Source organism: Rissa tridactyla, chromosome 4 (genome assembly GCF_028500815.1).
Source record: "Rissa tridactyla isolate bRisTri1 chromosome 4, bRisTri1.patW.cur.20221130, whole genome shotgun sequence".
Taxonomy (NCBI): domain Eukaryota; kingdom Metazoa; phylum Chordata; class Aves; order Charadriiformes; family Laridae; genus Rissa; species Rissa tridactyla.
Window position 1 is genome coordinate 89957158 of NC_071469.1, and position 27161 is coordinate 89984318.

Sequence of the window (27161 nt, forward strand, 5' to 3'; positions counted from 1 at the left end):
CAGCGATCGTAGCTTATGTGTACACATATATGTATATAATTTATAGCAGATGAAGATAGGCACAATGCATTCCAGTGCAATATTTAGCAGAGTAAGGGCAAAATAATTTTTTTCTTCACATGCTTTTCAATAGAACAATTTTCTAAAATTCTTATTAGACTGTCAGAGTTAATTATATTTTTAGAATTAGACAGAAATTTTCCCATCAGCTTTTTAAATCAAGGACTAGAGGCAAAATACAGCTAAGTTGCCATTTTTTGTCCTTCGTTCTCTCAAGGAGGGACTCCCTGCTGCTTGTGTAATGAACCATGTGGACCCTTATGCAGTAGCTTTCAAAGTAAGAAATTATTGTGTTGAAGAGCTAGGGAAATTATCTCATTGCAAATAATTTAGTAGCAGGATATGCCATTGATTTCAGTCATGAATTTACTGTTAGGAGACTTTGGGTTTTGTAAATTTGTGTGACAAGCAAATAACTGACAAACAGTTAAACAGTTTTACTTCTATTAGAGGTTCAGAAAGACTGTTAGAGGGTTCTCCAGAATCCTCAACCTCCCTTAAAAAGTGAAAGTCCTGTAAATTATAAACTACCAGTAAAAGTTTTTCAAGTATTTCAGAAAGTAGTGTGTTCCCTGCAAGGGAGGCTGTGTCCCACTGCAGATGTTCTCAACGAAGGAAGGAGACGGGAGTCTGAAGGAACATCTCAAAATGAAGTGTCAAAAGATACGGGTGCACAGTAAACCAGAAAAATCAGTATTATAAAATAACAAAGACTAAACTTGAAGAGAGCTTAAACAGGGAATTGCTGAGCTCCTAACTGTGGCATGGGACTGCTCACAAGCATTGACTTCACTTGCAGTGGAATGTGGGTGTCATATACTGCCCATCCTTTTCAAAAAGGACCCTAGAAAGCCTTGAAATGCATTAGGAACTACAGCCCATTGAATCCCACTCCCACACTAGGTGAACCTCTTAAAACCAAGTTGTTCCAGTCACTGGAATAGATAAACTTTTGGATGATCATGAAGTGAATAGTCAACACAGCTCTTTTGAAGGCAAGTTGTATCTCATAAATGTATTAAGATCTGTGGAGTCAAAGCTGTAGATAAATAGGATCAATAAACCTTATTTGGATTTCTCTACTAAGAGGGAAGACCGCCTTTTGGCTAAAAAGATTGAAACATCACTGTGGAAATAGATTTTCATAGGGAAGGTTTTACCAATGGATATTTCCAAGGGTCTATACAGTGATTTGTGATGTTTAACGTAGTAAAAAAATTATCTGTAAAAGGAGACAGTGAAGTGACAGAGTTTCCAGATCATCCAAAACGATTCAAGAGGGTGACAAGTAATGAAAAGATTATAGTGTTGCAGGGGGATTTAACAGTAGTGGATGACTGAGTTTGTTGATAACTTCAGATTAATAATTTATAAAATTCAGGAGCAGTTCTGGAACCGTTGGGGATTGGTGTCTGAAAAAGTCAACTCAATCCTTTACAGTTACCAGATGTCAAATAGAAAGTTGAATTTTGTGTTCTTGTTGTGCCATCTTAAAAAGAATGCACTAAGAGAAGCTTCAGAGAAGGGCAACATAGATAATCCAAGATAAGAAATCAAGAATTTAAACAGAACAGGGCTTGTAGTGTTGGAAAAGAAACAACTAAGGATGGATATGATTCTGCTTTAGAAAATGGTTGATTGCATGCAGAGAACACAGGGAACGACTATCCATTTTTTTTTCCTACTGAAGAACTAAGAAACTTCCATTGACTGTCAGGTGGTGGATTGAAAGAAAAAAAAATAATTATCTAGCATTGTGATACTCTACACAATGTCTACTTGTCACAACATGTAGAGGCCAAAAGTAAAGGGTATACATGCTATTACGCCTGCTGGTTTGGGCTCTGATGCTGGTAGAGGATGGTATTGGTCATCATTACGGATAGACTATAAGGGCAGATGTATCCCGGGGCTGACCCGCGACCATCCTTCTGTAATTTGCTGTGCGTGGTTTATCCTTGAATTGCATGTTGTTTTTACTGCTCTTTGCAAAGATAACGAACTGTGGAAAGATCTCGGGGTGGCTGCACAAATAATTCCTTTGCAGTTCTGTATTCCCAGAAACCTTCTTACGTTTAAGCTTTTGTTCTTTTAAATACCATTTTACATCATGCAAAGGTATCTGAAAAGTAGAGAGAAAGGGTGAGGAAAGTCTGACTCATTACTTGTATTCAAATATTGCTTTATTATTTATAGAGTCATTCTGCATTTCAAAGCAGGTAGGCAATGTTAGAAATAAAAAGCTATTTCTGAAAGCAGGGAGGTATAAGTTACTAAGGCCCACATTTTCAGAGGAATTTAGGTGCCTCGTTTCCTTCGGCATGACAGTGTGTAATCTGCAGTTGGAAAGTGGAGCTAAACAGTTATTTCTTCTGACATTTATGAGCATTTGTGAACCTCCAGCTCTCCTGTAATGTAAAAGGAAGTATTATAATGTCTGATTATTGAAATAGGTAGAAAAATACAGTGGTCAATAGGAGCCACGCTGTCTTGCACTGAGTACAGCTTCCTGAGTAGGCCACCAAAAGCTCTGGAGAAGTTCTGGATGTTTCTGAATGTTGTGTAGTTCCTAGAATTGCTCAGAAAGAAGTCCCTTATCTTTAGTGTGACTTGTTTTGGAGAAAAGTGCTGTCTTGTTTTTTAAAGGGCTTCTGTAGTTTAATTTGGTTCCTTACTGCGATTCACACCTGTGATGCTGGGCTGACATATATGCTGTTTTCAGGTAAAATTGTTCTAATGTGTTCACCATGCAGAAGTTGTCCCTGGAGGTTAGGGTTGTTTGAAGTTGGGCTTTTTAATTTGGTGATTTAAGGCTGCAGTTCCACTTCCTCCTCTACAAAGCACTGGAGAAGGGCAAAATGTAAAAACTCAGTTTTCTAATATTAATTTTCTAGTTACGTGTATTTCCTATTATTGAAGGAAGTAAGAGGCAAGGAGATGCTGTGTGTTACAAGTGAGAAAACTGTAATATCTAGATTTCAGTAAAATATAGTGCTGTGATAGGTAACAGAATTGAAGTGTACAGAATACATCTGACATCCACTAAGTACCATTGTAGGCTAGCAATGGTTTTGTTAATGTGTGGTAGACAGACATGCTGTGCTATAAAATGCTTACGGTTCCTTTGTTTTGGAATGAAATATCAAAACTGTAAAAAGACAGTAACGTAATTGAATGACAGATCATTCCTCAGACCTGTGATTGTACTCTGAATATATACCTAATCTTAACTGTATAAATAGAGGGGTTTGTAGGTTTAAAACTTTTAACATAACATCATGTTTAAATTGTACTGCTCTGTAAATTTAGTTTAAGGCTGATATACTGTCTTGTCAACTGAAAATTTCTATGATATGCCAAAGTGATAGATCTAGAGAAGTAAACCTGATTGATGAGAGATCTGTTTTCTTGCGTATTGATTTCTTTGGCTGAATTGAAATGAATGATTTGTATTTGAAATGACTTGACTGTTCTTCTTAAATATCAATTTCAAAACCGTCTCTGCTCTGCTCGTAATCCTGGGACTGCTTTAAGACCTTTCTGTATTATAGGCACAATAAGCGTGGCCATAGAAACATACATATTAAAGTGGTTTTCCTTATTAATAAAATTAGACCTGGTTAAATTATTTTTCTAACTCCATGATGTGTTGTTGGCTAATTTCCAAAAAATAAATAGTTACTAATACCATTAAATCATTTTTTGTTTTTGTTTGAGAACTGTGATCGTATGCCTGCAGCGTTAATTTTCAGTAAAAATTAAACAGCGGTCTGATCCTGGGGAAAATAACTTGCTTCATTAATCTAAAGGGTTGGTTTACCTCATTACTTATCCCTACAGTTTCAGATCTGCATTTCCCTTAACTTAGCAGAGAAAACCACGTATATTTCAAGTCTATTGCTGAATTCTTTGAAGATGGGTGCACTCTTGTGCCTTCCTCATTATATGTATGAGCATATTATTCAGAGGATCTCCAAATATTTTAATTCTGTTTTCATGTAAGATTCACTAATATTCTAGATAAGTCCAGTCCTTTTTGCCTGAAAGCGCAGTATGAATGTTACTATATCAATATACACTAAGATTAAAACAGGTGCATGATTATAGGTAACATGCTTTTTATTTATTGTCATTAGGTGTGTTAGTCATTCTATAACTGCAGTTAAATAGAAGGAAATAACAATTAATTACATAAGAAATAGTGGTTAACCCTTTTATTATTTCTAAATTATGTAACTAGAGTAATAATCTGAACCTATGTAAGGTGATGAAGCATGGGTTGTGCTGTTTGTTAGCACTGAGTTGAATAAGTGTCTATGAAAACTAGTTATATTTTGGATTTAGACCTATGTAATTGAAGTCAAATATGGCCATAGGTTCTTATAGATTATCACTTAATAATGTCAGTATCAGTAAGAAATGGTTGGTATGAAGTGGAAACAGCTGTGAAATTAAATTATGTTTTCATTTTAGGTATGCATTCTCTTTTCTCTCTGTTAGCAGTGAGCCAGTGCCTTGTTATGGCTGTAAATCCACGGCTTCAGTATTGGCTGTGTTTTGGACAAGGTGTAAAACCAAGGCCCAGAATAGTCGTGGCTGCTTACAGTAATTGCACAATATAACTGAATCCTCTCTCTGCACGGTACAGGTGGAGCAGGTCCTGGTTAGATATTTATATTTTGCTAGTTTAAAATGGTACTGGAGACCTATGTTTCTATTTGATTTCTATCTTAATTCCATCATTATAGGATGGAGTATGTGTGTCTTAAGCATAATAGGATAAAACTCTGATATCATGTATTAAGGGAACCATCAAAAAACCCAGTTTACTCAGGGCAGACTGTCTTCCAGACTCTAACGTTCGTGTTCTGTTTCTGACCAAGGGAAGCAGAGCGCCCCGCGTGCAGGTTGGAGCCACTCAAAGGCTGCTCTGCCATTCATTTCACTGCTGGTGGGAATCTGTCTCCAAGTCCCTGTTGTGCCAGACGTTACCAGAGCCCAGCTCAATGTAGCTTTTCCTGTTGGATCCTGATGTGTCTCTTAGAGTAGCAGGGCCAGGCTATATCAGATTCATCCCTAATAAACAGGTTTGAACGGCTTTTTTAAGACAGGTTTAAGGTTGCGTTATCCTGTCCTGGTGGATGAAGCAGAACCTCCTTGACTCCTAAGCTCGTCTAGAAGCAAAACCTTGTTGCTACAAGGAAGTGAATTTCTTTCTAACACTTGGAATAGTTTATACAAATATCCCACTTTTTTTTTTTGGCTCTGGTTTATTCAGTGTGAGGCCTTGTGCTTCTTGAATGTCTTTATTCTTTTTTTCTTCCATCTCAAGTAAAGTGTTAAACTGATTTTTTTTTCCCCCACTAATAGCTACATTTACATTCTGCAAGATATAGAATGCATAGCCATTATCCACCAAACTTCTATATGTAGCAGTTTAATAATTTAACAGTTTAAACTGCCATAAAATCTTACCATTAGCTTTAAATTGTATTTTTTGACACTGAACAATGTTATGGTAAGCAATTGTATGTGACTGGAAATCATCTAACTTTTCAGAGTTAGAGAAGATAATGCGGCTACAGGTAGGGAAGAAATCTTCTATTTAGTCACAAGTGGATTAGAAAACAAAAAAGGAAAGAATACATCTCTTTCTATTGCCTACAATTTTTTTTTGGCTTCAGACAACCATTGGGCAAACCAAACCTTTTATTATAGGACCTTGTGTGTACTTGCCCTCCAGTTCTCTCCTCTAAAAAGTAAATTTTGTTCAACTTCAGGAACAGGATTTCTATTCTTTGTGTTATATGGGTTCTTGAATGTTAAGATTTTAATTGTTAATAGCTGGTGATGGAAGTCTGTTAAATTAATGATTATATCGAATACTTTTTTTTCCTGCAGGCTTAGATGTCATGAAATATTGGGTTTTTTTGAAGGTATATTTATTATGAAAAGACACGAGCTATGTATTGATGGACTAGGTTTCATAGAAAATTGAAAAGCTCAGTTGTATATGGGATAAAAACAGAGAGAAGTGTCCAAGAAAAAGTGTTTTTGAAGCTGGCTTTTTTTTTTTAATGGTGATGTACATGATAACAGTAACACCTGTTAAGTAGCTTAGAAAGGAACTTACTGAGTTCAGTCTTGAGCTTTCCATAAAGGTCATCTTAAACTTTGGGAACGTTTCCTATTTAGACAGAGCATTTACAGTTTAAGCCCATCTTTAGTAATTACTGGTTAAACCATCCAAAGGTTACCATGTGTAATCTTTAAGGGAAGGAAGCTGTTATTTGAGCTTTGACAAAATCATGAGTTTGTAGATTTAATTTTTTTGCTGTTGGAGTCTTTTGCAAAAGTAGGCAATGCTGATTGGGAGAATTACAGCTTCATGCTATTATATAGTAGTTTTATTTTTTACATAGTGGAAGTTGAGGGAAGGATCTTTATGTATCACGACACTTTGACAATTGGGAAAATATTTTGAAGAATCCATGTCATCTGACTTAAAGGCATTTTTTGCTTTTGACGGTCAAGAAGATACTGAGCTGTCTGAATTCTTGCATAAGGCTTCTTAATTAAAGAGATTACATTGAAGTTTAAATACAATGTAATTAATCACTCAACAAAGTTAACATTCTCTGTTGGCTTCAGTGGATTATTTGTTACTTATTCTCAGATATCAATAAATTTCTTTATGATTTTATAATAATTTGTTAGAGCTAAAAGCAAGCAGTTGTGGGATTCTTCCCAATAACCTTGAAATCACTGCAATGTTTTAGATGATTTCTGTAGGAAATTTTTGGGAAATGTATGGAGTTCTTTTTCTAAATGAGTTGTTAGGCTAAATCAAGTTAATGTTTGTTTGTCAGTAGAGAAAATCAGTGGCAATTGGAATACTTAAGATAATACTTGATAAGTACTGACGTTGTAATAGATCTCACTATGTTAAAAGTATAGTTAATTACACTTGTAGTTTCTATTACAAATCTGGTCTTTTTCCACATTGCAAAAGATCTGGTAACCTGAGGTGTGCATTGTTACTGCTTTGTGCTTTACTTCTTTAGTAAAGCATTTCATCCAGCAGTACTGCGAGTGGTGATACACGGTTTGGTTTAGTGCAATGAACTGAAGTAGGACTCGTGTCAGTAACTGCCAATGATGAGCATGTATTTGACTTCTTCCCAGCAAGCTTTTAGGTGTCCCTTATTTCTGTTGCTGACTAGTATAGACTGAAGGGAAACTTCTGAAAGCACATTAATGTTTGCATGCGCATACATGAAACTATATGACTATATAGATGCCAGTTTTTGTACACACATGCGGATGTTTCTGTGTACGTATTTATATAAGTATCTGTGTCAGTAAGAGAAAACGCTAAAACAAAGACACTGTCACTTGGATTGAAGGCCACCTTTGGCTTGCTGAGTCAGAAAGGGTAGATGTTATGCGTAGTTAAATTTTATGTCTCAGCTTCTAGTTTTTCGAGGAAGGAAATTATAAAATTTGAATGAATTATCACACTAACCTAGAGTGACTATTTTCTGTGTAAATTAAGTTTGGTTAATTGGTGGTGTTGTGAAATTGAATTAGAGAGTTTTGCAAGTTCAGAATTAAACTGAGGCATCCTGATGCAAATAAACATGGGTAATATTTTATTGTCTACGATTTTGTTGGAATGAGCTAAAAATAAAAAAAGCTACAAACAGCTGAAGACCTTTTTACAGTGTATACTTGGATATAAAGAAAATTCTTGGTGGGCACTGGTAAGAAGAACCATATTGATTTCATGATAGCTACCAGCAATTTGTGATACACTTCATCCATTTGTGGGCTTTTAGAAATTTAGCAGTAGGTTTGAAAAGCAAACTCCAAAGACCCTTCTGTATTTTTGTCAAGTACCTTGGAAAGAACAGACATTCCATTTTCTGGGCCTCTGCAACGCCTTAAATTACTGTATGTTTAACATGTTGTATCTTGAGATACAGCACACTTGTACTGAAAACTGTTAGGTAGTAATAAAGCTGCTACAGAATAAATGGCAAAACCTCCAGTGAAAACATTAGCATCAGAGATTCACCCTTCAATTTTTTTACCTACTCGACTAATGATTCTACTTTATGAACTGATTACTGATTTTACACAAACCAAGCAAAATTCAGTCTGGTAGATACTTCATTTGTGGTTTTTAAATATGTACACCTCTTCTCAATGTTAGTATGAGTCGTTTTTGTACTAGTATAGTAGCTTAATGTAATATTTTTAAAAGTACCTATTTTTAGGTTTTTAAAAAGTCATTAATTCTATCGTTTTTACATGATAGACTGCTTCTGTTTCAAATTAGAAGCAGTCAAATTTGACAAGTTGTAGTTATAACTTTGAGTATAACATTATCACTCGCTACTGCCACGTTGTCTTTGTGCTGGATCTCCAAACACAGCCTAAGCAATGAGGGCCTGAATAAACAGAAGTTACGGGAGATTCTCTATTGACTCCAATAGACTTGGAGTTGAGGATAGTCACAGTGTGTCCCGTAATGTCAAATTGAAACTGTTTGCTGAAACTATCTTTAAAATGTACTGCAGTAATGCAGAGTAGATTAAGGAAAAGAGAGAGTGGGAAAATAATCTTAAAGCGTTTTCACGGGTGTTTGTTTTTTGAATTTTAATTTTCCTTTTACAGGCTTAGGACTTGCTGTTTTCTTGTCTATTAATGCAGCAAAAATTGCTCCTATTATGTCTGATTGTTAAAACATATCTTTTCTAACCATTGTCAAAATTACTTAAGAGATGTTTGATAAAACTGAGTGTTGTGTACACATGGTTTTGTGTCCTATGACAGCTCAAAATTCTCAGCCAGGCATTAGAAAGTTCATCGCTGAAGAATTTGATTGGGATAGTGGACTCAGCTATACAAGAGTGCAGGCATATAAATAGTGCCTATTTTTCACTATTATTTCAGAGCTGTAATTTTTTCAATTTGGGAAAGCCATTTGTGCAGACCTGTGATGGTAGGACAGGTTACAGAGATACAGTAGGTTTTTCTAGGTACCCCATTCTCAGGCTAGGGTTGCCTTTCTGGCTGCTTTTTAATTAATTTATTTATTTAAATTTATTTTTATTTAAGGTAGTTAGTACAGACCCTTATGCATCCTCTTTTATTAAGTTTAAGAGTTTCTCTTAGTCCAAGTTTGTCAAATATAGGTCTTGTCTTGGAAAGCTGTTTCAGGTATTGCTATTAACTGACAATGTAAGCTTACAGCTTTGTAGCACAGTGAATGAATAGTAAACTTAGATAAATTTTAATTCTGACTTCTCAAAGACAGTAATAATATACCTGGAAGACAATAACTGACATGCTGGACAACAGTGTATTGTACGTATTATTGAAGCTTAATTGTTCCATTACTCCAGAGATCTTCGAGCTTTTAGAAGTTTAAATCCAAGTTTTAAGTTCTGCATTTTGACAATGACTGGTTTGGAAGTTGCGTGTTCTTTTCAGCTAATTTCATCTTGATTGATTCCATAATTCCCCAGCATGATTCTATGAAGCGATACACATATAAAACCATATCACAATTATATAGTCATCTCAAAGCTTCTTAAGAGACTAATGTAACTCTGTCACTAATTGCAACGCTACCAAGATGTTTGCACATTGGAACCTGTACTTCATTACATTACATCTTGGATTCTAGCAAGAGTCAAGCATTCAGTAAGTTTATAAACTGACCTCTTTAAAGTGGGACAGTGAATCCAAGTTAGTGGTAGCTTTTGTAACTGTAAGGTGATAATATTTGTGAAGTATACTATGGATTTTGAACCTTTATCTTTGGGGAAAATGGGTGAAAAGAAAGGAAGAAGAGAAAAAGAGCAAACCGTTTATTGAAAAGATCGTAATAGAAAACTGAAGGCATGTTTCACCATGCTTTGTTGGTGACAAAGTTATGTATTCACACATATCTGAGTTTCCAATTAATTATATTTGTCTATTTTTTTCAGCAATGAATTAGAATGAAATCTGAAGTAGAGTAACAATAGTTATACTTTTTTTTATTTTCCTAAGGCTATTGCAATTAAATGCATGTAGGTAAAATTGTTAATCTGTTTTGTCATGACATTGTTAACTTTGTTAACACAAATTATATTTTCCACTCATGACTTTAAGTTAAATTTCTGCCTATTATTTCTAATAAGTTGCAGCTATTTACAGCTGTTTTGAATTGACCTCTGATGGTTAATCATTTAAGATAACCGATTGTTAAAAACTGAAATGAGTTTAGAGAAAAAAAATTGAAATCCTTTGTTTACAGCATAAAACATCATATAGCATTGTTATTAATAGAAGTATTAAGTGCTTCATCAGATTAAAATGTTTAAAGTTTTAAATATCCAAGATAGCCGTCAAATATAGCTGCCAACTGTCCTTGACAGAAGTGCCAACATCTGCTGAGATGCAGACCTGTGACCTCTAGATAAGTTTCTATACACAGAAAAATATTTATCTTCCTACTATGACCTTCCATGCACAAGACATGAGCCATGGATTTGTTTCCTAGGGAACTAGTGACTGAGGAAAATCTATAATTAGATCTGTGGGTTGTTTGCTACAAATGGGAATTGGGTGCTAAGCAGGTTCTTAAAGTATCCAGAAGTATTACATTGACTTCATGTAGTGGAACCAAATTTTTAAAAATGCCCTTCATGATGGTATTTCTTTTTTAATATCTTCAATTAAAATTTTTAAATACTTACCTTCCTCTAGATTCATTTTAACCACAAAATATTTTTGAAAGTCAAGATTCAGTGGGTTGCTAGTTGAAGCAAAAATAAAATAGACACAATCTTCCAATAAATTTCTTCAAACTAAACTGAATCTTAATATTCAAGAGTGATTTTAGGTTGAATCATTCTCACCGACTCCATTTTTCTCACTTTACTACTTCTTACTCAGTTCCTCAGGTTGGCTCTGCAACTTCACTGTCTCATTCTGTGATTCCAATTACGCTACCGGCTTGGAGCTCCCGCTTAATCCAGATCTGGATTTCTTTCGTTGCTGCATGCATAGATCTAAAGATGACATTTGTGGCTAAGTCCCATGGGCAGTAATTGTAGCTGCAGGGAGAGGAAGCGACGAGGTTTTTTTATATTCCCCAGACAACCCAGGGCAGACTTCTCTAGACCTTATCAAGAGATTGCTTTAGCCTGGGCACAGTGCAGCTGAGATGCTCTGTGTTGCTTCCAGTCTGGTGCTAGATCAGAGTGCCTTATGCTTTCTTGGATGCTGCAAGTGTGGCCTTGAGTAATAAATTAAGACTAAGACTTTGATAATATTCAGAATAGATAGTACCATGAAATACCTGGAAAAAAGTAAGGTAAATTGTCTCTGTTCTCCTCTTTTCTCCCACTTCTTGTAAATTTAGCTACATGTGTGGTAATTGCACGTTAAATATTCTGTCCCTTGTGCTGAATTTCTGCAATTAGAAACTATTAATTTTTGTAATGTTTTCTCTGCATTTCTGCCCTTTTAGATCAGTGATAAGTTTTCAATAAAGCACCTCTATAAATCCAGATAATTCTCTATAAATCCAAATAATTATCTTTTTTTTTTCTTTTTTAAGACATCTTTTGAGTTCTTCGTTTAATATTGTCAATCACAGTCAGATTTTTCCTAACAACTAACCATAGCTTTTCATAGCTTTTGAGCTACTCCGTTTGGCTGTCACTCAAAAGACAGTGGTCTTCAAATTCCTTCTACTAACCCAGTTTGTTGCAAGTTAGTAGCTTAAGCAACAATTAAAATATGGTGATTAAATACCTATTGCAAGGCCAAATCAACCAGTGAAATATCCGTGCCTTCTGTGACAAGTAATACTTCTACGTCATTTTCCTTTGAGATTATGAAAAAAAGATGTATTTATAAATTCTGTGCTCTGACCAGGAGGAAATTGCTGTGTACTGAATCCAGAACTTGCTGATACATATCTGAAATCCACTATTACTTAGGAAAGGGAAATGAAAATTATTTATAATGAATCTTCTTGCTTTTGATAAATTGAGAGTAAAAGGAACCTGACGTATTGCCTGGTAAAAAAGATAATGCACATCTTGATGTGTTCATTGGGTTACTTTGCTCTATGAGGAAATGCTTACTGTTAGCTATTTATATTGGTTAAATCCTCAAGTTTAGTGCTATAGTAGATGGAGCCTCCAGGCCCCAGTGCTGCAAGTGATTCTTCCAGGGGAATTGTTGCACCTGTGTTTATCTACGATGATAAGCCTCAAACTAAAGGGATCCACCAGTGCACCAGGGCTTCCGCGTGCATAAATTCATTTTGTTTCATTTGGACACCTGTGCATCCTATTACAAAGCTGATCTGAATTTTGTAAAAGCTTATGCATAATTACAATAAAAAGCCATTATGTTGAGAAGATTTTATGTTGAATATCAAATATCCTATTTGTGTTGATTATTCTAAAAAGACCTCAAAAATGAGCACTGGTGGTGAAACAGCCTTACTGGTTTTTAATGTATTGTGTCATTTTCATACATTAAGATATTTTGTTGAAATGTTTGCTTATGAAATTGATTAACTTTGGCAAATTTCACATTTAGAGTTGTTCTTATTATAGTTACCAAAACATTGCATTTGCAGTGGTGTGAGGAAGTAATAGCAGGTATAGTAACTTCTACAGGAAGCAGTCCAACAATACACTTAAATATACCATCTGCATTCTGAGCAGTATGAGTTCTATTTCCTTCACGTGTGTAAAGTTCTGAATATGGTACCTGATAAGAGTATTCATGCAGCTTTGTTTGGATTGCTTCAGGCAAGGAACACTTGTACCATTTGTAGCTCCCAATTAGTCTTGCAAATGTGCATCAAAAATATGCTAAAAACTATATGCTTTTATTCTCACAGTGTTGTTCCTAAATTTGACACTTCCTGAAATGTTTCCCATGACAAAGCTCATAGTTAAGATGCTAAAAAAACCCAACAGCCTCTTGAGAATATCAGTTTATGTTTTTTCATTTTCGTAATTAATTTAATTTCAACTCCTGATTTATTTTTTTTCTTCCCATGTTACATCTCTGACATGGATATAAAAGTTTCCACATTCAAGGTATGAGTACAGCCGGTACTCAATACTTCAAAAAATTCATACAACTATTAAAAAGGCATCAGTTCATGGATGCACTCTTGTAATAATACTCGTGTTCCTGTTTGAGGAACTTCGTAATTCATAAGACTCTTAAGAGAACCAATGCAAACGAATGCAAACAAGAAGTAATGGCTAATCTTGTAATAGTAGTTTTGCCCGGTGGCCACTGAGTTTTTAATGTGTACGTTGGAGTGCAAAATTCAGACACTTTCCAGTCATGTGTTTGACCTAGTTAAAATTGAGTCTTGGGGATCTGAAAAGAGATTTTTAAAGTTTAAAATAACCAAATTACGGCTATCTTTGCTGAGTTAAATTAAGTCTGTTGTCTATATACATCCTTCTTTCTCTGGGAAACATATATGGGTGTATTCTTATTAGGACTGTCAGCAGCATCAAGCAAAATGTTTGTAGTTGATGACAGAGAAGCAATATCTGCTGTACTAAATGTAGTTTTCCCCAGCTTTGTTTCCCTCAGAAACCAAACTCTTCACCTTGACTTTGTGTTCCTTACCTTGGCTGTCGTAGGAAGCTGGGTCAGTGCTGTATATTCCTGTTGCTGGTCACATTTCCCTTTTCGTTCTGTGCTTGTGGTTTCTGGAGTCCTGTTCCAGTGCAAGTACAAATTTTAGAATTTGAGTGATTGATTGACTGCCTCTTTTAAGCTTTGGAGTGAAAGCACACGGTCTAGGAGATTCACAGAGCTTTGAAAATCTTGCCTCATACGTAGACTTGGAGATTGAAAACTGATCTGGAAATGTTTTGAAATTTAGGCCTGTGATGCTGCCTGTGTTATTGTATTGCATAAACCTCTCTAATTGCTGAAGTTTTGTTCTGTTCTTTATTTGAATTTTGCAAATATTGTCCACACTCGTCTGTATTAACTTAGCTTGTGTTTTGGATAATGTATTGAGTAGACATTTGTCCACATGTGTTTTGCTTGATAATACAGTGAAACTAAAGCAAGGCTTACTGTGTTTGCGAACAAGAAAAAAGCGTTACCTAAAATATGTGCTGTCATATATATTGTGTTGGGTTTATCCCTAATTATCATGAACAAAGGACATAGTCACTTAGAGAAGCTTTATAATTTCTGTTTCCATTACTTGTGTGAATAAATCACCTGGATGTTCTTGGCTATCACCCGTATACTGAATGAATTCTGAAGAAAGTCCTAGTCAGAGAGAAAGCAAAGGTCAGATTTGGCCAATGTGTTTCCCTTTGTCAAAGAGCAGAATTTGGTTCCCATGCTTAACTAGTTCATCTAGTATTTAATTAATGAAGATCGATGTATTGAGAACCAATAAGTTTAATAAATTATTAAACTCAAGAAATTACATAAAATGCTTTCTAACCACAGTTTTTGTATGTTTAGCTTACAGTAATGAAGCAGTTTGTTGGTTAGTGCTTTTGAATAATGATGGGAATATTTTGCATTTGTTTTGGTTTATTTGAGTCAGTACAGAGCAGATGGAGCCTCTGACTGCAAAGAGTGATTTTCAGTATGGCAGGACAGGAAGTGTCTGTTTAAATATTTATATGCTGTCTAAACAGTGGGCCTAAACCATTGTTTTGCTCTTGCATAGTGATTAAAGGAATAAACAGTTCACCTCTAAATATTCCATGGGTAAATTTGCTTTCTAGGAGGTTACAGGAGGGGGGGAAACACCAAAAACAAACACACACACACACACCCCCAAAAAAGAAAAAAAAAAACCTACACAGGAGAGTGTAATGTTCTGAAAGGAAAGGTACTGGGATATGAACCAAATCTTCCTGTCTGAGAGTGGGTTTTGTTTTCTAATTAAAAAGTGAAATTAATGCATTTCTAGTTCAGATGGTGTCAAGAACTAAGAAATTATGGAAGCGTTTGGGCAAACACTTCTTAAAGAATGGAACTGGTAAACTAGGATGGTGCTGTTAAAGGGCAGATTTGCTGGGGTTGCAGAACTGTGAAGTCTCTCTCTGGGGGTAGTGTGGTTTTTTTGTACTTCTATTTCTCTTCTCTTCAGAACACTCTGATTTACTTTTGTGATAAACCCGTAACAACAGGGGGATCACATTGCTGAAATGAGTTTAGCTGGAAGGGAGGCATAATGTCAGCTGAAAAATAGCACTTGGTAAATATGTTCTGGCCATGGTTCAGGAAAAAGCAGATCCTGTCAGCTAAGTAACATTCTATTTTCTTGAAAGTGTCTTTTAGTTGAGCAGAATCGTACAGTCTCTGCCTTTTGGGGGGAAAAAATAAAAATAAAAAATCCTGGTTTGTCTTGGGCGCTAGATATGTGGTCCTGACAAGGCTAGCATGGATCACTTCAGTTTTCAATATATTTATTCTCCAATCTGCCCTTGACATGGAAAAGTATTATCAGGTGTGGGGAAGTGAGTAATGTCTAAGTCTACATCTAATACTGTCCTTGGAGTCCTGGGTGAGGAAATAGCCTTCAAGAGTCTATATTATTGTGGGATGCTCAGCTGGCATCTATTCTGTCTGTGCCATCTGCCCATGTAATGTCAAGGGTCTTCTGAATTGTGGGATGAGAACAAGGAAAAATGAAATAAGGAGAAACTGGGAGGCCAGATGAAGTATGCCTGCCTTATCCGTATTCTTAGTAGGTGGGTGCTTGGGTCTGTGCTGCCTTAACTAGGCCATTTTCTAAGAAGGAAGAGTCTTTATACGCAACACGTAGCCACTGTTATATGCTGCAGAGACTTTCAATGCTAGAACCTGCACTGAAGTTCCTAAAGCTGTGAACAAATTATGGAAAGAAGCGTTTCTGTCTGGATTTCAGGTAGTAGTAACTGTGGGAAAGCCATTTATGTATTTTAGAAATGCAAAAATGACATCCCAAAGTAAACATTTCAGCAGAAATAATCTGGCCGTGTTTTTTCTCAGCCAGTAAATTGGGAAAGCATCACTGTGTAAATACATTGTAAGCTAGGAAATTTTCATATGAACAGTGCTGGGTTTATGACAGTATTCAGAATAGCACTCTTGCCAGAGGAGATGTCAGACAATCGTCTTGTTCTTTCTTTCTTGCTCTTGTTGAAGCACCAAACCATATGGTAAATTAAGCCTGATTTTTATTAAACTCTTCATTGTACTAAGCTTAGTGTGAACTGGGAAATGCACTTTCTTTGAACTATGCAGCCATGATATAAGCATCTTAATTAGGAGATGTTAATGTTCTTCCTACATTCCTGGGAGTATGTAGCTCCCTCTTGTGGCTAATTAAACACTTTAAAGAATCAAACTTCTGAAAATTGCTTCTTGCGCAAATACCATTGCTCTTGAACAAATGAGGCAGTGGTACGTGGAGCCTCTCTAACCTGGGCTTCTTACTACTATACGAGCATAAGTCACTATGCAATAACTAGATGCATAGATGGTTACAGTGTTGGTAGATAAGGGAAGAGCAACTGACATCATCTACCTGGACTTGGGCAAAGCATTTGACACTGTCCTGCATGACATCCTTGTCTCTAAATTGGAGAGACGTGGATTTGATGGATGGACCACTTGGTGGATAGGGAATTGGCTGGACAGCCACACTCAAAGAGTTGCAGTCAACAGCTCAATGTCCAGGTGGAGACCAGTGACGAGTTCCTGGTGTTCCTCAGGGGTCCGGGACTGGGACTGGTGCTGTTTAACATCTTTGTAGGCGACATGGACAGTGGGATTGAGCGCACCCTCAGCAAGTTTGCCAACGACACCATTTTTTCTGATAAATTCCCTTGCACAGCCCATGATTTGTTTTGCTTTTCTTCCGTGACTTGTTACAGCTAGGGCCTTGTGCCTGTACTACATCCTAAATTTGTCATAAGCAGTTAGGTAATGTTTGATGGCTATGGTGGAAATGGCTGTCGTGTAGACATCTCTGAATTAGAGGTTTGTCCTGGCCTGTGGCTGACTTCAGGCCTTTCAAACCACTGTTCTTATATTGGATGGGAAGGTGCACTTGTCTTGTAATAAGTCTCAAATCAGGGCAGAAGGCGATCGATTCATCTTTTCCCTACAAAAGTAAGCAATGGTCATGACATTGCGAACTTGTAAGCATAGCTTTAGTTAAGAAAAACACATATTTTTAGGCTTGACTAAAAAATACCTTGGACTGGTCAAAAAATGACTTGAACAGCAGGTAACTTTTCAGTAGGAACCATTAAATTTCAGTTTCATCACAAAACCTGAAGTTACAAAGTTACTTTGCCCTTTTGTCACCTGCAGTGTTGTCTGCCGCTGTTTTGGCATGACATACTCAAAAAATACACGAGAAGAAAACTTCATACGTTAGTGTTTCTGACTTGGAAGGAGGAAGAAAAAAAAGGTGAAACGGGTTTTTACTTTGAAATTTCTCCCTTCCCCAAAGGGTTTCAGAATTGAAATTTTATCTCCGAAAATACTGATTTCCTATTTCATAACTTGTGGCAATTTTTTCCCAATTAAAATAAAGGAATAATGATTATGGAGTTTAGTCAAAATCTCGCTGCCCAGTAATCTGCAAACCAGCGTTGCTGAACCCACAGTAACAGGGCAACAAACATGTATTTCCTCAGGGACACTATTAAATACCCTGCATATTTATTTTCTCAAAATGGGAGCAGGTCCAGATTTCTAAGGCTGCTTTTTCCCTTTCTCTTCCTGAGCTGTAATTCAGACCAGCATATAAATACTTGACTTAATGTTTCTGTGGAAATATTAACGATATAAAATTGCTAGAAACAAAAGAACATGAAAGAGCAGAGGGAAGGAATGGTTTGACAAGATTGTCAGCCTTACAGGGCAAGATTAATTTATAATCCTTCTAGATTCTGGTGTACAAATACAAATTTGCAAACCATGTAGCTTATAACAAACACTGTGTAGCTCTGCAAGTTTACATATGCTACTGTCACTAATGTGAGACAGCCTTGAAATTGGATTTTTAGGGATTTTTTTTCTTATGGGGGACTAAGGTAGCGATAGTAACAAGGAGTTTCTGTACACACACGTGTGTATATATAAAAATATGATTTTAGAAAGTGGAGGAATTCCAACTGTGTGACTAAGCAGAGTTCTGGGCAGGATACCCGAATATTTTCATGAGGAGTTTTTTCCCTTAGTTTAAAATCCTGGGAAAGGAGGAGTGTAGAAGGCAAAGGAGGGGAGTGAGGGAGTGGGAACCAAGCTGAAAGTAGTCTAATTTGTAATGACTTTGCAATGGCTAATAAAAAGGACTGACTAATCAGAAAATAATGTGTGATGGCTATCTGGTATTGTAGGGCTTGTTGTGAAATGAGTTATGCTTTGTGCCACTCGTTGGAATATGTCTTTTTTCTTTCTTTTTTTTTTTTGTAAGTTTGTAGCTGTTGTATCAATTGAACTGAAAAAAAGAAATAGAATTAAATAAAACGTCAAATTCTAGACTTATAGTGAATATAGTATCAATGGAATAATAGAAACTTTAAGTAGTGAAATAGAAGACAGTAAAGATAAGATAGGAACTGGCTGAGGACATGAGTAGCTTTTCTAGTGTTTAACACAAGAATTGCACAGTGTTTTCTGAATGATTGAAACCATATTTTATAGTTATATATTGTCTATTACCATGAACCCTATTTTGTAGTTACATGTTAATGGTAGGGAATATATCTAGACATTAGGTAAAATATCAAAACAGCTTATGTGGTTTTAGAATGATTTAAAAAGTTTTTATAAAATGGCCTGTAACTCCTTGCTTTCTGCCCTGCAGGTCATCAGCAGCGAAGGGACAGAGGGAGCAAAGTTTCGACTCTCTGGTAAGGGAGTAGATCAAGACCCGAAAGGAATTTTTAGAATCAATGAGATCAGCGGGGATGTCTCCGTGACCCGAGCCCTTGATAGAGAAGCAATTGCCAATTATGAGGTGAGTGCTCATGGTCGTAGGATCTCTGCCTCTGTGTTGATAATATATATTTTTGAATGTGTATTTGGTTTTGAAAGGGCTGCAGTTATTGAACACTAAATTGCAGCTGCTGTCCTATAAAATTTCCAGAAGAAGCATTTGTCCTTTGGAAATGGTAAATGTGTTTATTTTTACATGCAATCGAAACTCTGTTCTGCTTTCTGCATGTAATATCTGTCATTTATCTTTAGTAGAAATACTGTCTGAACATCATGTATGCCTTTGATTTGTGAATACAAAATTATGTTTGGACAAAAGGAGATCTTTTTGGGAAGTTGCCACTAAGGTACTATATGGTTATACATTTTATTGTCAAGCTGTCAATGGAATATACTATTTAACTCCATTTTTAGTAATGGACACCTTTTAATAGAGATAAAGAAGATTCTTTTATTATGAAAATATTAGCAGATACGTCTCTCAGATGTATGTCTTCTACAAAGATTTTTGTAAAGATTCCTTTCCTTATCCATAAATGCTATGTTTCTCCCCATTGAAATTCTAACAAATGATCTCTGAAATCTGCAAAATAACTGCACCACGATGTCCTGAAATGCATAGTATAAATAGAGGGATCTGTCAATTCATGCCTTTCTATCTAGCTCTGGAAATGTGCTGTCAGATAATTTGTGTCTGGCCGCTTTGAGAAAGATGAGCCGCAGAACTCAAAATGCTAAATGGATAGTACGTTTGCACGTTGCCACTTCTGCCACAGCATGGGGGATTGCCCTCCGTATCCCCACGCAGCAGGGAGCACGCGGTGCTCCAGCCTGTGTGGGGCACAGGCTCTGGTGGCAGTTCTGACTGCCATCCCTGACCTCTTTGTTTTTTCTTCTGCTGTGTAATAATCAATACTTGTACGTTCAACGCTGTTTCTCTCCTGTGGAAGAGTTTGCCAGTTAGATGACTAGTCATACTTGTTTGAACAGCACTGCTAAAATTTACCATATGTTGGTTTTCAACACTTAAACATCTATTTCCTATCCGGGTCTGCAGTGAAATGTATGTTAACCGCTCGCATAGGATTTACGGTGGTTACAGATGTCCTTCTTAAAAGAAAAACATTGTCGTTTCTCTTTTTAACACTGTTCCTTGTCTTCATTTACCAGCTGTTTCTTATTTTATCAGTGGCTTTCCACTTAATGTGTTCAGTGTAAACCTTGAATATTTTTTTACTGGAAATTCATAGTAGTCTTTTCAACCTAATGCATCAAACCACAAATGGCCCTCCTATCTGATCTGGCAAAGTATACACTGAAATTAAGACAAAAACATTTCCCTAGAGGAGCCTTTTTGAAGCGATGCAAGTTATATACAAATAGTGCAGTCTAGTAGATTATCCAGAGCGATGTGAATGTATATCCTAATAGGCTGTAGTGCTTTCTAACCTGTTAGATAGCACTCTGCTCAGCATGCTCACTGCCATCCTGTTGTGCAAAATGGAGCTGAGAAGTTCTGTAGGAGAACCCTCAACTTGATTAGTCTGTCTTTGAATCCAGCCCGTTGTTTTCCGATAAAGATGTATCATGGTGTCAGGAAGGCAGCAGGATTTTCTCCCTAATTTCCTTGGTACACCGAAAGATGAATTACCCGCAAGACATTTAAATTTCTGTCAAAAGTGTTTTTGTTTGAGCTCCCCCCTGCCCAGTATTGATGTCCTGAAAGAAAAAGTTCAAGGCAAAGGGCAAACAAGGAAAGAATACATCTCCATGAAAAAATACAAGTTCTTTGCAAACCATCATGCTATCAAGCATATAATCGGGGGGGGCAAGGATAAAAAGATGAAATCTGTTTGAATCCTTTCAGATATACAGAGGGCTGCTGTGCATGAGCACTGATTTATTCCCTACGCTTAGTTCATATATACTCAAGGAATGAGAATTAAAAAAATGTTAGTAGGGCACAAAATAGAGCTTTGGTGATCAGAGTATTTTGTAGAACTTTGTAGATTTTTACCAATTGCAGATTTGTACCTCAAAATGTTTTAAATTAGCTAAAAATATTTAATCTATTATAAAATTTCAGTGTTTTTGTCATTGAATGTTTGAAATTCTGCTTTTCGCTGCCCTCTTTCTCCTGGAGGAATACTGAAAAACCTGTAGGAATTTTTTCTGTATATTCGTTACAAGAGAAACATGATTAAATTATAGGAATACTGAATTCTACTCGGACAACTGTTGATTGCCTGAGTTAATCCCCTCTTTCTACTGTTTAAAAATACTTATTTTTTTTAGTAGAAGATATATTTTAAAATAGAGTGGAAAAAAATCTGTCTGAGGCCGGGACCTGCCAGTCTATGTGGTGCTGCCCGTTTGCATGGCAGTTGTGTTTTGAGATTAGTTTAGATTTTGTTTGTTAGCTAAAGAAACTCAAGGTGGGAAGCAAAACATAAGGCAGCTACGTTGATGACACCTCACTTCTCCGGCCCCCGGAACAGCCTTATTTGATTGATTTATGATTTTATTTTTTATTAAATCATTTATGAAATTTTAAATTGTTCAAAAATGAACAAGTATGTGAAAGCGTACCAAAATATTGATCTCAGGGTATTAACTGCTATAGTAATTCTGACCTAATCACCTGAGATTTGAAAACGTGATGGTTTCTCTTGAGAAAATGAATCTGTGCCAAAGGAGGCTGCGTGAGACAGCAGAAGTCCAAAAGCCACTACATTGGAATTAGCCATTAGTAATTTTTTTTTTCTCATGTGTGTGGAACTATGCTAATGAAATCATGTTTGCCAATGCTTCTGATGTGCTTGTCCCTGTAACTTTGCGAGGTGCCTCCATAAAGGTCAGAGAATGTCAGTCAGCTTCAGTTTTAAGGGAAAGCTGTTTATGAAGAAGAGCAGAGGAGGTAAGGATGTTGTTATACCCAGCAAAGACAGACTGTTTAAGAAAAGTGTGCAGTAATTGCTTTTTTTCTTCTAAAGAGGTTTGATGAAGAGCATCATGATAGGAATTCTCTGGGTCAGAGGAAACTAGTGGATTTACATTAAATGGTTTTATTTTGGGGCTTGCTACAGCCTGTTGATCAAACTACTACATGATGCTCTGAAGAAGGGGCTTAAGCAGAATATGGGCATATTATTGCATTGTTTCTGGGTTGGTGAGATAAGCAGGTAGCCTAGAGCCCCTATTTAGCGAGAGCAAAAGGTGTTCAGTTGTACAAATCTGCTCTCAAAAATAATGTCTTTGGTTTTCTCTCAAGATTTGAATAAATAAGACTAGTTGGAAATTTCATAAAATAGCAAATCATTTGTTTAGTATTGAAAAGTGCAGATGTGTAAAAACAGATGAAGGAATTGGTGGGGAGACCGAAGATGGATTTTCTAGGCCAAATCAGTAAAGTACACCCCATCCAAAAATTGCCAATAATCTGTGCAATTCTGAGTTCACTTTAGATCCATAGTCTTTTCTGATTCCAGCAGAGCAAAAATATTAGCGGCTTTTCAGTTGCATCTTTTAGCAAAGAAATCAAGTGCTTCTAAAAAAAGCTGCAATAACAGAACTAAAGAATTCCAATGAAGTTGGAAGTCTAGTTGTGCTAAGTGTTGATAAAAGACTGGTGAATTGGGAAACAAAGGTTCAAATAGAGGGCCAGTGAAGGCTGGTTGAAAACACTGGTTATGGGGTAATCTGTTAATTAAAAACGCTGAGATCATTTTCAAAACCTCACATTTATGTAGATAATGTATTTGCAGGCAGAATGCTTTTATGCAAGTAAAAGCAGGAAGAGTTGCATATATTCATTACCATGACCAAGATGACAAAAATTTCTAAGTTAAAGAGCTATGGTTTGTTCTGTATGCAAAGTTAGGTAGGCTCAGAAGAAATGGGAACAATACTCCATTAACTTTTTACAGTTAACGCATGAGATTTTGGTTAGGTGTTCCTTGGGTACAGGACAAAGCTTGAAGTTGTATAAACTTGTTTCCCATCACTTGTCGCTGCGTGCAGTCCCTGCAGCAGTAAAATCCAGTTCTGTAACATCTTAAGCATCAGTCAATGGGGAGGGGCTTTCAGTTGGGTCTCAAGAGTTTAAAGGATGTTGCCATCGTTGATGGGCTTTTTCATAACTGCTTGCCAAATGTAAATATGTGTGGAAGAGAATTAATCAGAAAGTGATCCTTTGCAAGCATGAAATGAAGAAGCTTGATAAAACTATTCAGCGACAGTGCACAAATTAGAGCTGTGACCAAATTTACCTAGGCAATTTCAACTGTTAATGAAGAGTTAGTTTTAATTATTTTTTAAGTGAAGAGCTTTATTTGCTTTAGAAAATACCTAACAAGCAGAGGTGTGAAATCAGCTTTCAGCTTTTTTTATAATGACAGATCACGCTTCTGTGAAAGGATGCCTTGCAACTGGTAGTGACAGACTGAGCTATTTAGAAAACTTATGTTAACAGACCAGAAAAGCAAATCAGGAGTATTTGCTCTATGTAGTGTTGCTTCTATATGTTGGATAGCAGGTAGACTGACAACAGGCTAAAAAATTGAGACCAATCAACAGCAACCAAATCTCTACCGTGAACTACTTCAATTCAGGTGACATGACACTGTTGTTTCTGTGACTGAGCCAAACATTTGGGGTGGTGCTGGAGTCCCAATGGACTCTATTTCTGTGCTTAATATGGAACAAAGAATGGAAATACTTCACAGTCATGAGGAAAACTAGCTTGGTCAGGTGCCAAGGAGTATTTTACGAGAAAGATTTTTAAGTACTTGAACGCATTTTTGCAGATACTGAAAGTATTACTGTAGCAAAAAGCTGGAAGTGAACAGCTGTAATTTATCCTGTACAGAAGAACGGATTTGTCCTCTGTGTAAGTCCATTTTAGTGCAGCCACATCCTTTTCAGAATGATTTATCATACCCTCATACTGAATCTCTGCAATATGCAGCGTGGAGATATATAGGCAGCGCACAGAAGCATGCTTCTCTTTGAGAAGGAAAGCCACAAACGTGCTTTTAACTTCAAGACTGGTCTAACCTGTATTCTAATCTTGATTATCTGCACTGGCAGAATTGTCTGAAGTGTAAGTGATCTGCTCTGCCTTGAGCTGAAACCGGTTGATGGGGAATGTCAGATCTCAGTCGTCTCCCGCTAATATCCTGAAAAAAAGAAGGCACTTGGCCTTCCATGGGAGGAGTTTGGTCTTGTAGAGATGTACGTTTCAGTAAAATGTGCCTGATTTAATTAAAGCATCACAGAGAAAACCTGTTAAAATACTGGTGTGCCCAAACTTGCATCAAAATAGCTTGAAATAATGGCAGAGTACAAACTTTCAGGCAGGAATCCTGATTATTCATCAAGGAGAAAAGAAAAAAAAAATTAACTTTAAAAAAAGAAAAGGAGAGTTCTTGTGTAGCTTTTGGATATGATTATTAATAAGCCAAAACTTATATAAATGAGCTGCAGTTAGATCAACTAACGTACAGCTGAAAATTCTGGCAGTGAAAAAGATGCCTGTAGCTTTCATGGCACATATATGTAGAGAGTGCATGAGATTTTATATGTTTTTTTCTTTATATTGATATGTTTATGTATATATTCACTGCTGTGTTCACATGTTGGGGCACCAGGTAAATTCAGAGAGGACTGTTTTGAATTAATTTCATATTTTGAGTACAGAGAGAGAAATGAACACTGAGTGAGAAAGTGCTGTTAGGTTGTTGCCTGGCAGCATTACTTGAAATTTAGCTATCCCTACATGGACTTTTCAGTAAGCAAGCTGATGACAATGCCTGCGCAAAAGAGGAAAACTCATCACTGTGAAAGCTAAAAATAATGAATTGCTGTAGGCAGGATCTCAAAAATGCATGGGCAGCCTCTGAAGAAACATTGAATTCCCTCTGTCCTGGCTGCACATGAAGGAGCTGCAGACTGCTCCGTATCCTGGGGTAAGCGTAATAATCTTAACCTAGCACAGAGACTTATGTCTCAGCGGTTGCACTCCTGTTCATAGAATAGTCACAGACTATAATTTCTATAAACCTGTGTTAGCGCAGCATCAGGCTTAGCATCAGAAGTTGGTCAATTCACAGTTGAAACTCGGTTATGTTGGTATTATTCCAAGATAGGCATTTTCATATAGGAAGAGGAAATCAACTCTACTTTTATATCAGAATCCCTTCTACTTCAAAAAGTCTTGAAGATGCAAAATGCAAGGTCAGATAGTCTGCTCCAGGGGAAACAGTACTCTGTCATTACACTCCTTTTTGAAACTTTCACTGCCGCCAAAAGTATTGGAGCAGCGAAGTTTCCCCACTGTTGGTGGTGTGTTGGGCTGATGTAGTGTGCCTGTGTGCACGCGAGTTCTCTCACTGACAGAGAGCTCCATCAGTTATAAAATCCCATCCCTCAGCAACACCTTTATTCCAGGGCAACTTCTCAGCGTAGCCTGGCTGAGATGCCTTGAATGAATTTAAGGTGCTCGATATGAGGCTCCGTTTGACTCTTTGTCTCTCATTAACAAGCAACTGTTGGTATCTGTAATCTCCGGTAAAGTATTCTGTCCATAAAATGGCATTATGCTACAGAGGACTCTGTGAATCTTATGGGAACTTGTTCTTTGTTCTGACAATATGGACTTGGTGCTGAACTTTGTTTCTGACGTGATTGTTCACGACTTGCTCCTGCTTTTACTTGTTGTGGGGAAAGGGTGAAGTAGATGAATCTGTCAGCCTAAAAAAAAAAACGCTTTTCATCTAAAAACTAAAAGTGATGGATTAGTCAAAAATTTGTTGTTTCCTGTTCTGTAACAAATGGTTTTAGACAAAGAAGGCTTTTTTTTTTTAAGATGCCATAAATTGGAGAAAACCAGGTCTTGTTTCTTAAAAGATAATGAATATTTCCGTAATCTTTTCTTTTCCTCTATTGATATTACGAAATGCCAAGATTAAGTGTTAACAGATACTTCTTCAAGCCTGAATGCAGAAATGCAACAAGAGGAACGAACCCCGCAGAAGCAAAGGTCTAGATTCTTCAATGAGATACGTATGGGCGTATCCTGAATTCATGGGGAACTTTCTTGGCATTGATTGTCTACCAAGGTCAAAAACAAGGGGTCACCATAACTGTATGCATAAATCAAATATTTGAGCATATGAATTTTACATAGTCATATTTCTTAAAAGTACAATTTAAATAATTGCTTGCACAGCTGGGATATAAATGGGATTTCCAGCTACTGGAAATATCTCTCTTTCTCCCAAGGTTGGTTTATGAGATAAAAAGAAAACCTGACAGGAAATTAAGTTAAAATTTGTGTCATTTTTATGTATATTCTCTGATTTTGTCTTGGGGGAACAAGAGATCTAGTTTATATAAACTCTCTAATTTACCGTGTCTTGTACATTTTTACTGTAAATAGTCTACTCAATATATACTGTAGATCTTAATGTTATGAGATATCAGCAGGGTACTGTGATTCATTTCAGAAGCCACTAGCATCCTCATATCACTTATGTGGAAAGCATACAAAAGTCAACAGTTAGTTTTGTTGGAGGGCATGTGCTTTATTCTTAGATCTAACTGCTTGCGTGGCTTTGACATTCCTGCTGTTCAACAGCACTGTCATGTCATTTGTAGGAGGAACAGAGTGAAGTTTCATTAAAGGGAAAAATCAGCAAAGGTTTGTTTGTAACCTATAACTGTCAAGACAAGGTAGTGGGCTTGGATTTCCTTGCTAAAAATAAGCCAAACTCCAAACACCAGGCAAAATTAGTATTTTCTCATTGACGAGTGGGAGGTGGAAATACACAGCAGTAAGAAACAAAGAAAAATTGGAGTTTACTGAGACAGTAACAAATGACACAAAATTTGGTTTCATGGTTGTTTTGTTTGGTATTTTTTTTATTATTCTTATTATGGTTTTCTAGTAGAACGCCTCTCCTGGAAAGAATAATGATGTGTTGAGTAAAACAAGAGGAGACTAATAACATTTTTGTCATATTATGGTAATAGTCTGTGAAACTACTTTTGCTATTACATATTAATTGCATTTTAAGGCATTTAAA

The 27161-nt window shown here is 36.5% G+C and overlaps 1 protein-coding gene across 2 annotated transcripts in view; it reads left to right on the forward strand.

Annotated features, from left to right (window-relative positions):
- The window catches only part of CDH13 (cadherin 13), a 507409-nt gene that overhangs the window by 217876 nt on the left and 262372 nt on the right, over positions 1 to 27161 (forward strand). For both annotated transcript variants that reach the window (XM_054197627.1, XM_054197628.1), the window contains exon 5: positions 18947 to 19099. In XM_054197627.1, coding sequence (XP_054053602.1) covers positions 18947 to 19099 — 153 coding nt within the window. The remainder of the gene's footprint in view (positions 1 to 18946; positions 19100 to 27161) is intronic.